The sequence below is a fragment of the Danio rerio genome, chromosome 24, assembly GCF_049306965.1.
Source record: "Danio rerio strain Tuebingen ecotype United States chromosome 24, GRCz12tu, whole genome shotgun sequence".
Classification (NCBI taxonomy): domain Eukaryota; kingdom Metazoa; phylum Chordata; class Actinopteri; order Cypriniformes; family Danionidae; genus Danio; species Danio rerio.
This window is the reverse complement of record NC_133199.1, coordinates 37,685,628-37,698,300: the sequence shown is the minus strand read 5'-3', so window position 1 is coordinate 37,698,300 and position 12,673 is coordinate 37,685,628. Positions and strand designations below refer to the sequence as shown.

General features: G+C 38.2%; 2 protein-coding genes across 2 annotated transcripts in view; both read left to right on the top strand.

Annotated features, from left to right (window-relative positions):
• The window catches only part of LOC101884366 (melanoma receptor tyrosine-protein kinase-like), a 61,902-nt gene that overhangs the window by 19,244 nt on the left and 29,985 nt on the right, over nt 1–12,673 (top strand). The window contains exons 2-7 of the mRNA XM_073940989.1: nt 4,839–4,990; nt 7,439–7,649; nt 7,807–7,932; nt 9,917–9,985; nt 10,070–10,188; nt 10,325–10,466. Of these exons, the coding sequence (XP_073797090.1) occupies nt 4,839–4,990; nt 7,439–7,649; nt 7,807–7,932; nt 9,917–9,985; nt 10,070–10,188; nt 10,325–10,466 (819 nt within the window). The remainder of the gene's footprint in view (nt 1–4,838; nt 4,991–7,438; nt 7,650–7,806; nt 7,933–9,916; nt 9,986–10,069; nt 10,189–10,324; nt 10,467–12,673) is intronic.
• Nucleotides 1–12,673, top strand: part of agap3 (ArfGAP with GTPase domain, ankyrin repeat and PH domain 3) — a 985,397-nt gene that overhangs the window by 965,070 nt on the left and 7,654 nt on the right. The gene's annotated exons all lie outside the window — the stretch shown is intronic.

The window sequence follows — 12,673 nt, the reverse complement described above, 5'->3', positions numbered from 1 at the left end:
ACTAGTCTTGACCTCACAAAAAGCTTCACAAGTAGGACAAGGATGCCAAAATGTTGACTGATGTCAAAAATGCTGTTCTTGTAATGGAAATACCCTTCGTGTTGTAATGAAGAATAAAACAAACAAAAGCATATTTTACATTCATTACACTGTTGTGGTTTGCAGACCAAGTCAAACAGCTTCACATCATACTCTGATTTAAATCTAAAAAAAATCTCCCATAAACTTTCAAAAATAGTAAATTTACCACAAGCAAAGTCTACCAACAAAAGCTGCATCCCAAATTGCATACTTATGCACTATTCTACGCCGTTTTGTAGTATAAATAGTTTGAGTAGTGCGTTCACACTGTGAACTTTATAAAAAGTGCACTTTAATTACCCAGATGCTGCACTTATTTACACTTCACGGCCATTGCATTGCCCATGTTGCGGAAGGGGCGGAGCTTTCAGGCACTGATGTTGGATTACTTTAATTATTCTGGATTGTAAAAGCAAAATTATCCAATGAGAGGGACTATACTGCCTCCCGATGGTGAATGCAGTCAGGGGCGCCTGCAGGATTTTATTCCAAAGTACACACGAAAAAATTCAGCACCGCCCCACCCACTTCTCCCAATCATGTCAAGAAACACTGATGCTTACTGTCAAAGGCTACATTATTTAAGGGCATTCGTTACGACATTCTTCGTTCCCTTTTTAATTTTTACATTTTTTGAAATGTTGTTTTTTGAAATCTAAATGTAATTAAAGCACATCAGCACCAAGGAAAAATCAGACGCTCAAGACGTAATCTTTAAAATTATGATATATTAAAAAATGTGCAAATATATGACTAAAGATTGTAATACAATACAATCAGTGAAGCATTAATTAAATCCATACTTTCCAGTGACCGAAAAAAATCATCCACCTGCACAGTTGAATATTGGATGACCTCAAACAAAAATATAGTTTGTATATTTTTCTTGGAAAAAATCTTTTTAAAACGAATTTCATACATAGTTTTAGCCTTTGTTGTTTTGTTAGTCAGTTATCTTCTAGATAAAATAGAAGAACAAAGGACATTTGAGGTGAAGTGCTTCAAAACAAATCCGCTATGCTTCAACAATGCCGAATCACAAACTGGAATGTGAAATACAATAATAATTTAGCCTAAATAAAATTAAAGTGAAATATTCAGTTTCAGAGAAGCCTAAACTGTTTTCACTGTTGCGCTGGTCAATTACAATTTAATTCCTTTAATCAAATAATTTGAATGAGCAGGACAGACGTTTACAAACTATTCGCAACACCACTGAACATATTACCTCGGTGGAACAAACTCAGTTGGAAGGGTGAGAAAACTCAGAAACTCGTTGTGAGAATGGAGATGTCTGCTTTTTTATGCCAGTCTGTGAAATAAAATTGTTTAAAACACCTTGAATGGTAGCCGTTCCATGCGAGGAGGCTGCACAGCAGCAGGATCTGATCTGTCTGATGAAAGAGCATGCCAACTCCACACAAAACGCCAACTGAACCAGCTAAGGCTTGAACCAGTGACCCAGCGACCTTCTTGCTGTGAGGCGACAGAACTACCTACTGCTCCACTGCATCGCCGCAGCTAAAGTCTACTTTAGCCAAATGCTAAATCATGCCAACCACATGTATTATTGTATTATTGTGGCTATAATTATGCTACCTCAAGGTAGCAGTGTGCTAAAACACTTTAAAAAAAGCTAAAATGTGTTAGCCTTGTGATAAAACATTAATAACATCCTTCCCGTGCTAACAATGTAATAGCCATACAACAAACATGCTAGCAAGCTAATTCCTTCATTCATTAGGGCTGTCAACACTTACGCATTCGGTGTGAGACTAACACAATTTCTCCACCGCCACAATCCCTCCGCCCTTTCGTTCACTTGTCCAGGGATGATGACAGTGTAAAACAATATCTTTTAGGGGCCGGGGGAAATATTCTCACTGCAAGCTAATTTCAAATGTTGGCAGTCCTGCATTCACTCATTTCCCTTTGTTTAGTACCTTATCTATTAGGAGTCGCCACAGTGGAATGAACCGCCAACCATTCTGGCATATGTTTTTTTTGCAGCGGATGCACTTCCAGTACTGGGAAACACCCATACATACTCACATTCAACATACACACACACACTCATGTACTACGGCCAGTTCTGTTTACCCAATTCACCTATAGCGCATGTCTTTGGTCTGAGGGGGAAACCGGAGCACCCGGAGGAAACCCACACCAACACAGGGAAAACATGCAAACTCCACACAGAAATGCTGACTGGCCCATCCAGGACACAAACCAGAGACCTTCTTGCTGTGAGGTGTCAGTGCTAACCACTGAGCCACCATGCCGCCCTAAGCTAATTCCTATCGTCATGCATAGTTGCACTTCCATTCTCACAAAGTAGATTTCTGTGGAAGTAGCTGACATCGTGTGATGTGTGAAATGTAATGTAGCTATGCATGAGAATATCTGGTGTTAATGTGTGCTGTCAATCAGGGAGCAAATGTGAAGAATGTTTGTGTTGGCTTGAGGATCGGCTAAAGGTCATGTCTTCAAGGAATTGCTCGAACTAAACGAGAAAAGAAAAGTCTTTGTTTGACCTCATGTGAAACACAAGATACTTTGATGAATAACATGATAATGTAATCAAATCATCTCAAAGGACCATCGTGTTGTAAGTGATTGGTTATTTGGGTTAGTGGGTAATGTGCCACATATTACTCAAAAGCGATTTTTAAACTATTGCCACATTAGCTACTTTATTTTCATGCTAATAGTCGAATCATGTTGAAAGAGGAAATTCAAAAGCATGATGACGATGAACTTTATAGATTTTTTTAGACCAGAATACCTGTGTAATTTGACAATATTGAAGGGATAGTTCACGCAAAAATGAACATTTGCTCACCATTTACTTAGCCTCAAGTGGTTGCAAACCTTTTGAGTTTCCTCACAAAAGAATTTATTTGGAAAAATGCTAAAAACCTGTAATCGTTGACTTCCTTAGTAAAAAAAAATAATACTATGGAAGTCAATGGTCCAACACTTTTGAGTTCAACTGACAAAAAACAAACAGGTTTGCTAAAACTAAAGGGTGAGTGTAACCCCACCACCCAACCCGCTCTGAGCTGGGATAAAACCGGCGACCTTCCCCATGGGAGTTGGTTGCTCTACCAAGGAGGCTAAAGACCACAGCCTCTAGCATCAGTCGCTAGAGCACCCGTTAGTGGTCAGAGGAGTGAGGTTTACCTGCACAGCACCTACTAGCTGGCCTCCGTTACTTGAGTAAATGTTGACAGAAATGTTAAGTTTTGGATAAACTATTTCTTTAAGAAAGTAAGTGGAGCAGGAATGTAGACAAAGAAACAACCATAACAAATTTTGATCATTAGACATCAGAAAAACCATCCAATTTTATTATATTGAAAATGGTTTAATGTAAGTTTGTTGAAAGAACATGGTTGTGATTTGTGCTCGAAACATGCCACTTAGATAGCACATATTAAAAAGTAATAACTATTATTAATAAATCCTGGAGAAACTTATGTGGAGTGCGAATTTTCTATATTTCTTATTAAATATAACTCCTTATCAGAAATTATGAAGGCTAGAACTTACACATGCATACAGACAACAGAATTCAGGGCACTATTTTGACGATCTAGGCACAAAGTCTAAAGTGCAGGGGGCAAAAGGGCGTGTCTGAATCCACTTTTGCTATTTTAAGGACAGAAAAATCCGCTTTGCGCTGTGGTGCATGGTTTAACAGGGTTGAGCTTATTCTCTCATAGATGTGTTTTGAGAGTAAACCTGAGTCTCATCTCCAATTCCCTTTAAGAGTCAGTTGCGTCGTGCCATGGCGCATTTGCTATTTACATGGCGGATTTTGTAAGTGGAAAAACTGAACACAACACTTCACTAGTGAGGAAACAGTTAAACAGACCGTCTTCAGCATGAGAATAAGCCTCCTCATTCTTTACTTTCACTAAGGAAATGTGTTGTACACACAGACATCAGTTAGCCTACGTGATTAGTTTTATTTGTTAAGTGCAAAGATTTGTTTCAAAACTATTTCTAAATTCAGTTCTAATTTCCAGCAAACGAATAAATGAACAATAATAATGAAGTGTGCTCAAAAACCTGAGTTACATCCAAAAACACATGCTGTGCCCCATATGATCTAAAACCTGACAGGTGGGCAAATCTAAGCTTGTTTTAAATTTTTTTTAAAACAAATATAAATATGGATATAATAAAGAATACTGCTAATAATAATAACATTATACAAAAGCAAATTGTCTTGATTAAACTGAAGAAAAAGCTGAGGTAGGCATGAAGGCAGTGGTTTTTATATTTATGTATAAAATAATAATTTTTGTAATATTTTAATCCTTTAATTCTTTTTTTATTTGGAAAGATATTTGCGTATTGCTGTACACCCTGTATGTTTTAAGCAATGTGTGAGTGAAACACACAACTATCACGCTCTGTGCTGTATTTTAGACCTCCTCTTAGCTGGTCAATTGAACAGCCTATTTTAGTTCCTCAAAATAGCAACGCGCCAGCAATGCGCCTTAACACACCTCCATTTTTTAGACTCGAACACCTATGGGCACAGATATGAGCGCAAATGCATTTGCTATTTAAACAGCGTGGTGCAAAACGTGAAAATGACACTTGCGTCAAGCTGAAACTAGCAACCAAAAATTGTGTCGCGCCTTGCATCGCATTGCGCCGGGTGTATGATGAAGCTCTCAATATCTAATAAACATAGAGAAAATAAAGTCGTTTGTGCTAACCTTGATGTCTGCTTTATTCTCCAGTATGCCAGGGAACCAATAATAAGCTGACTCTACTGGCGCAGCCGGACGATCACTACAGAGCCATGGTGCGCATGTACAGTAACTGTACAGTAGTGCTGGAGAACCTGGAGATCACCAATGTTCAGGAGTATCATGACCTGTCCTTCCTTAAGGTGAGCCACATCACATGCTGGAATATTATTACAAATAAACAGGGGACATGAGTATGAGAGTAAAACCCTGATAGAAGCAAGTGAAACATCTTCATGAACGAATCATTTTTTCATTAATTTTCCATCGGCTTAGTCATTGATTTATCAAAGGTTGCCACAGTGGAATGAACCACCAACTATTCCGGCATAAATTTTACGTAATGGATGCCCTTCCTGCTGCAACCCAGAACTGGGAAACACCCATACACTCTTATTCAAACACAAACTCATACATGGCCAATTTAATTCAATTCACTTACAGTGCATCTTTTTGGACTGTAAGGGATATCAGAGCACCTGGAGGAAACACACACCAACATGGGGAGAACATGCAAACTCCACACAGAAACGTCAACTGGCTCAGCCGGTACTCAAACCAGCGACCTTCTTGCTGTGAGATGACAATGCTAACCACTGAGCCACCATGCTGGCCCATCATTAAAATCATTGACTCAAAGATTCATTCAAAAACACAACACAATGCTTCGGTGTAGCTCTAAAATGAGCAAATGCTCTGCTGCTTTCATTGACGATGGCAAAAACGAGACTATATTGTATATTAAATATTACTCACTTGTTTATTAACATTACATGTGCATTGGCTTGTGTTCATTTTATATACGGTATATTAACTTAATCAGAATGGTATGAAGCTTTGAATGGGACTTAACAACGAACAACGGTGAACGGGTGTCTTGATCAAGCATTCTTTGTATTTTTATTTAATTTAATGTTTTGAATTAGATTATAGGTAACAAAAAGATTCATTCAGCCGTAACTGTAGAACAAAAACTGACACATTAAATCAACATAAAACATTTTTTAAAATATTGCATTATTAGGAAAAAAAAGTATAAAATGTGTCTTTAAATAGTTTGTTTTATCATTATTTCTTATTTTTGCTTTTATAATATATATATATATATATATATATATATATATATATATATATATATATATATATTTATATATATATATATATATATATATTTATATATATATATATATATATATATATATATATAAATTTATAAATAAATATTTTGCTTGATCATTCTAACTGCATTTAAAGTGGCTTGCAGTCTTAAGAACTGCACACTCGACACTCTTAAATATGGTCCTCTGTGTCAAGTTTCCCTGCTGTTTTTTTTTGTTTTTTTTTCCTGAATGCTACCTTAATGTGCAAGTGGCTCAAATTCGCTCATTTTGAGGCAGGAATCAGTGGACATGCAACAACTTTAATCATAAGGAAAACACAAAACAAAAGACTACATCTGGGGCTTCTTCAAAGGACTCGATGCTTGTAGTAAATATATCGCTCCAACGGGCTTGCGCAGCTCTAACCTCTGCCCACAATCATCAGCACTACCAAGCCAACCAATCACAGAGCTTGCGGTACGCATCATTGTGATTTTTTTGAGAGGTGCGCGTCAGCGTCGCCGACGGCCACAGTGAGGGCTATGCAGTTTTTCTGCAATGCCACAGTAGAACTATTTTTGTTAATTAAAGAAACGTTAAGTTTTTAAAAAAATTATCGTTTTTTAATGTAAATAACATTTAAATCATCTAAAGATCTCTTATGGATGAATATCAGTTCTTCATTAAACCATTAAATGAAATTAATTTTTGGGGAGCGTACTCATTTAAAGGGATAGTTCAAACCATTTTGAGTTTCGTTCTTCTGATAAACAAAAAAGGAGATATTTAGAAAAATGTACCCTGCAACCACTGACTTTCATAGAATTTTTTCGTTACAATTATGGAAGTCAATGGCTACAGGTTTCCTGTATTCTTCAAAATATTTTCCTTTGTGTTTGTTTATTGTGGGTGAAATATCTCTTTAGATATTTCAAGAAATTTCCATCTAAAAGAAAATGTTGGAATAAGAGGTCTAAAAACCCACCAAATGTATTTACAATTAAGCTGAAAAAAGAAACTGTACACACCTTTTTGTCACAGCGGAATAAACTGTCATCTATTCTGGCATATGCCTTACGCAGTGGATGCTCTTCCAGCCACAACCCAATACTGAGAAACACCCATACACTTTCACAATCACCACAAACTTTACTTTATTCAATTCACCTATAGCGCATGTCTTTGGACTGTGGGGGAAACCAGAGCACCCGGAAACTCACACCAACACTAGGAGAACATGCAAACTCCTCACAGAAATGCCAACTGTCCCAGCCGGGACTTGAATCAGCGCTCTTCTTGCTGTGAGGCGACAGTGCAAACCATGCCACTCCTGCTTGTCCTTACTGAATTATTAATCTGGTCCCAGTATCAAAATGTAACTAACTGGAGAAATGATCAACACACATTTGTTTTGTGTCAAACTAATTTTTGATTAATGACTTTAGATCGAACAATCCTGAACAGATTCTAAAATATTCTATCCCACCACAGAGCATTGAAGAAGTCGGCGGCTATGTGCTAATTGGAATAAACTACGTTGAGGTGATACCCTTGGAAAACCTGCGGCTCATTCGAGGACATTCTCTCTTTGACGGCAAATACGCCCTCACAGTGGTGTTAAACTACCACAACAGAAGTGAGTCCTTAGAAAACAACAACATCACCAGCGGCCTCAGAGAGCTGCGTTTGAGAAGTCTCACAGGTAGATCATTTATATTCAATCATTTAACTGATGCTTTTATTCAACTTGCAATACAGCCTGTTTACATGGCTGAATGCAACACATTATGCAACATGTCCTGTAAATGAATTGACATTTATAGTGAGCGATATTATATTTTTCCATTTTTGTATTGCAGAAATTCTTAAAGGTGGAGTCAAAATAGTCCACAATCTTCTTCTTTGCAATGTGGAGACCATACAGTGGTTGGACATTGTGGAGCATGGCAGCGAATTGAATCTGACAAGAGAAACTGGTGCTCAGTGTAAGTCTGTCGGAAACGCTTCAACAGTCTAATACTTTCCTTCAGTAAGGATGCACAAAGTCATTCAAAAGTCACAGTAAACATTTTTAATTTATTTTTCAAATAAATCTTTTGAATTTTATATCTATCAAAGAATGAAATCTGGCTGAGAAATGAACAGTGCTAACTCAGATCCAATGCGACCCATTGCTTTTTCTCATGCTGGATGATTCATCACTCTCCTTATCCATCAACCAAAGAAAAGTGGAGGCTGGAGGCTCTATCTACTGGACATTATGACAACCAAAATAAATGGTGCCAGTGTAAAAAAAAAAAAAAAAAAAAAACTGTACAATTTTGGTTAAATATGAGAGAGACTGTATTAGATATGTTTCAATCCTGATTTGGTAATTCTTATCATAGTATTACTGTTTTTATTTTATTTTACACTTTTTTGAGTGGATTTTGGGCTTTTTTTCCAAAATCAAAACGTTCAATATAAATAAAAAAGAATAATAAAAAAAAAGAAATGTACAGTGCTCAGCAAAACTCAGTGAACCCCATTTTGAAAACGATTACTTTTATCCATTACTCAGTGAATATAGGCAATGTATTTTGGTGCATTTCAACAAAACTGATTTATTAAACAGATATATTCATTAAAATAAAATTTTTATTTACCAAACATATTTAGTAATTGACAAATAATACAATTAAATTCAAGCAAAATATTGGAAAAATGTAACAACCTACAAAATTTTAAGTAAATTTTTCACATTTTTTGCTTCTCTTGATTTTTCCTCCTTTTTAAAATTGTATTTAATATTTTTCTATAACATATAAATTTGGGTGAACTAGTTTTTGGACCTTATCGTAAGTTATTTTGTTAGATAAGCTCCAGATTTGGCTTCAGTACTGACTAATCTAATGTATATGCACAAACACAGACATATAGATAGACAGACAGTGGCAGTGAATGGACGGATGGATGGATTGACAGACGGACATACAGATTGATGGCTAGATGGATGGACAGACGGATGGACAAATTGATAGAGTTGGATGGACAGATGGATAGACGGCTAGATAGATGGATGGATGAATAGATAGACAGGCAGATAGACGGCTAGATAGATGGAAGGATGGATGGAAAGATGGATATACAGGCAGATAGATGGCTAGACAGATGGACGGATGGATGGAAAGATGGATAGATAGACATGCAGATAGATGGCTAGCTAGATGAACGAATGGATGGATGGATAGACAGACACATATATGGCTAGATAGAAGGACAGATGGATGGACAGACAGATGAACAGATAGATGGATGGACGGATGGAAAGATTCATTGATAGATAGATGGATAAATAGATGGAAGGATGGATGGATGATTTGACATAAATGGAAGAACGGAATGATGAATGGACCGACGGATTGATGGATGGATGGACGGACGGACGGACGGATGAATGGACGGACGGACGGACGGATGGATGGATGGACGGACGGACATGCAGATCGATGGCTAGATAGATGAACAGACGGATGGACAAATTGATAGACAGAGTCAGATGGACAGATGGATGGACGGATGGACAGACGGCTAGATGGATGGATGGATGGATAGATAGACAGCTAGATAGATGGATGGATGGAAGGATGAATGGACGGACAGGTGGACGGTCAGATAGATAGCTACATAAATGGACAGATGGATGGACGGATAAACAGATGGATGGACAGATGGATGGATGCATGGAAAGACTGATGGAAAGATAGACTGAGATAAATGGCTAGATAGATGGACGGACAGACAGATAGGTGGCTAGATAGATGGACACATGGATGGACAGAAGGATGGATAGATAGATGTATAGACAGATAGATGGACGAATGAATGGACGGATGGACGATCGGATGGAAAGACAGATGAATAGATAGATAGTCAGACATAAATATGTGCGTGTGTCTTTGTAAATAAACTCTTTCCTTCATACTCCAGGCAAACCGTGTGATTCAGGCTGCTATAATGGATCATGTTGGGCTCCAGGACCGGAGAACTGCCAGACCTGTAAACACTACAGCATTATTCTCACTACAGTATATCAATATATGAGTGCTACATCCTAATGAGCTGTTTGATCTTCACTGTCAGTGACACGGCTGAGCTGTGCTGAGCAGTGCTCGCGGAGGTGTAAGGGCCCCAAACCCATCGACTGCTGCAATGAACACTGCGCCGCCGGCTGCACTGGACCCCAGCCCACAGACTGCCTGGTGCGTGATACACTTCTTAAATGTCATGTAGAATATGTCATATATTATAAAAAGATGAAGGTCTTACATTTTTAAGTGCCATTATAATCTAATTTAAAAGTTTTCTGAGACTGTCGTCGGGTCTCTTTTTCTACAGGCCTGCAGAGACTTCCAAGACGACGGGACATGCAAGGACTCATGTCCACGTCTAATGCTTTACGACCCCAATAACCACCAACTCGTTCCCAATCCTAACGGAAAGTACAACTTCGGAGCCACCTGTGTGAAGCAGTGCCCTTGTAAGTTTTGCTTTTGATGCATCTGAGATTATTACTCTAAAAACAGCAGGTACTGCATATCTTTCCTTTAAAGATGAAATATAAGAGTCCCAAATTTCATGAGGTATACTGGCACATTGCTTTTGTGTATAAAAATACACCACCAATAATACGCAGAGGAAAAAACATGACGCTGGTCTTCAAAGTTCTGTTTACATACAAATAAAGACACACCCAGAGATTATGAGCTATGTAAGCAAAGATATAATAAGTTCTTTCAGGTGTCAAGGTTTACTTTAGGTAAACACTTAAAAAAAATGTGCTAGATCGTAAAGGGGATCTGCTATGTCTCGTACGAGTGATATCACCACTGTGTATGTGAAGTTTCAGCTAAAAGTACCTCACAAATAACTTATGACTCTAATTAGGTGCCCCTAATTGTGGCAGTTTGGTGACTGTCGCTTTAAATTCAAATGAGAGTGCTCTTTTCAAAAGAGGGCGGAGCTACGAAGCCTATGCATCAGTATAGTGGCAGACTTAAAACAGGACAAAGGTTATCTCTGCGCAAAACTAAAAAAGTCAAAAGAAGAGGCTCAGAAGAAGTCAGACAAGACGACAGTGTTCATTTGCGAATCCTTAAACTCCACATTTTTAATCCTCTTAGCTGCTGACATTATCTTTAGCAGGTGAAAACCATATGCTTATTTCACGCGGCCACCATTTTAAGGAACCAAAGCGAGACTGCGGTGGGAAGAAACCCGAAAGTATTGGACCAACACTGTAAACATTGCAAAAACATGCTGTGCACTACTAACCTTCGGCTGTTGCAGAGATTTCAAAATGCAGAAATGGTGTAAATATCACTTTAATATCATTTAGTTCAGTTTAATTTAAACAATTAAAAGCAATTTAGCTTCCTAGGCTTCAGTTCATGGCACCAGTTAAACAAGGTGGGGACACTTTCCTGCTTCAGCCTCTGTAGCACATCCTTGTGTTGTCTGTAATAGTGTTGATCCGGTACTGAAGTTTTAAAACCGTCCATTTCCGCCAACATTGAAGCGCCGCTGAGCGCGGATGACTCGACTGATCTTCATGGCTGCTTCGCGCTCCAGTCTCCATGTATCTTTGTTTGCACTCAGTTTACGGCTCTTCACCCAGTGCAAATACAGATACACAGAGACTGGAGCGCGAAGCAGCTTTGAAGATCAGTTGAGTCGTCAAGCAGATCACTCGGCTCATCTGTGTTTGTGCTCGGTAAACAGCGGAGGGTGAACTGATGACCTTCTCGGCCAATCACAAGCATTTCTGTTGAGCACGTGAACACAATGGAAAATCAGCGCTGTTTTAAGAAAGACCTCAACAGTGCCATAAATGTTAGTGGGAAATTGACAGTTTTTATTTTAATTCAGTATCGTGATGAGTCTAATATAGTGAAAGAATCAGTTCATTAATTCGAATTTGAATAATGGCATCTAAAACATGCGTTTGGGAAAGGAAACTTCAGCTAACTAGTACCATTTCCCTTAACTTAGCTGAAAATGAGCTCTCATATCCCTTTTTATTTTCACCACTCATTCAGAACGGACCTTCGGGTCACTGGGAAGGCGGTGAAATTATAAATTTGTGTCACTTTCACTTCGCTGATAAGATATACAGCCAGGTACACAACGTTCCAGATGCAGATGTGAATGAATGGCGGAAGAAAGCAGTTCCTAATGTAAAAGGGTTTTAGACTCTCTGGGCTCTATTTTGACGGTCCATGCGCAGAGCGCAAAACGCAGGGCGCAAACGCATTCAGGGCGTGTCAGGACGCGTTTTTGCTAATTTAAGGACGGTAAATCTGCCTTGCGCCGCGGTGCATGGTCTAAAAGGGTTACGTTTATTTTCTTAATGAGTTATAGGTGTGTTTTGAGAATAAACCAATTAGAGTCTCATCTCCCATTACCTTTAAGAGCCAGCTGCGTCACGCCAAGATCGCATTCGCTATTTACAGGACGCAAAGTAAGTCTAAGTGGAAAAAATGAGCATTTCACAAGCAAACAGTTAACAGATTTTTAACAGAAAACTGTTAAACAGAGCATCTACTGCGTGAGAATGAGAGATAATTGAGCTACTTTCACATTCGCTCTTGGATAGGGAAACCTTTACGCACAGACATCAATAAGTCTATTAGCGCCCCACCAGTGCTGATATATATATATATATATATATATATATATATATATATA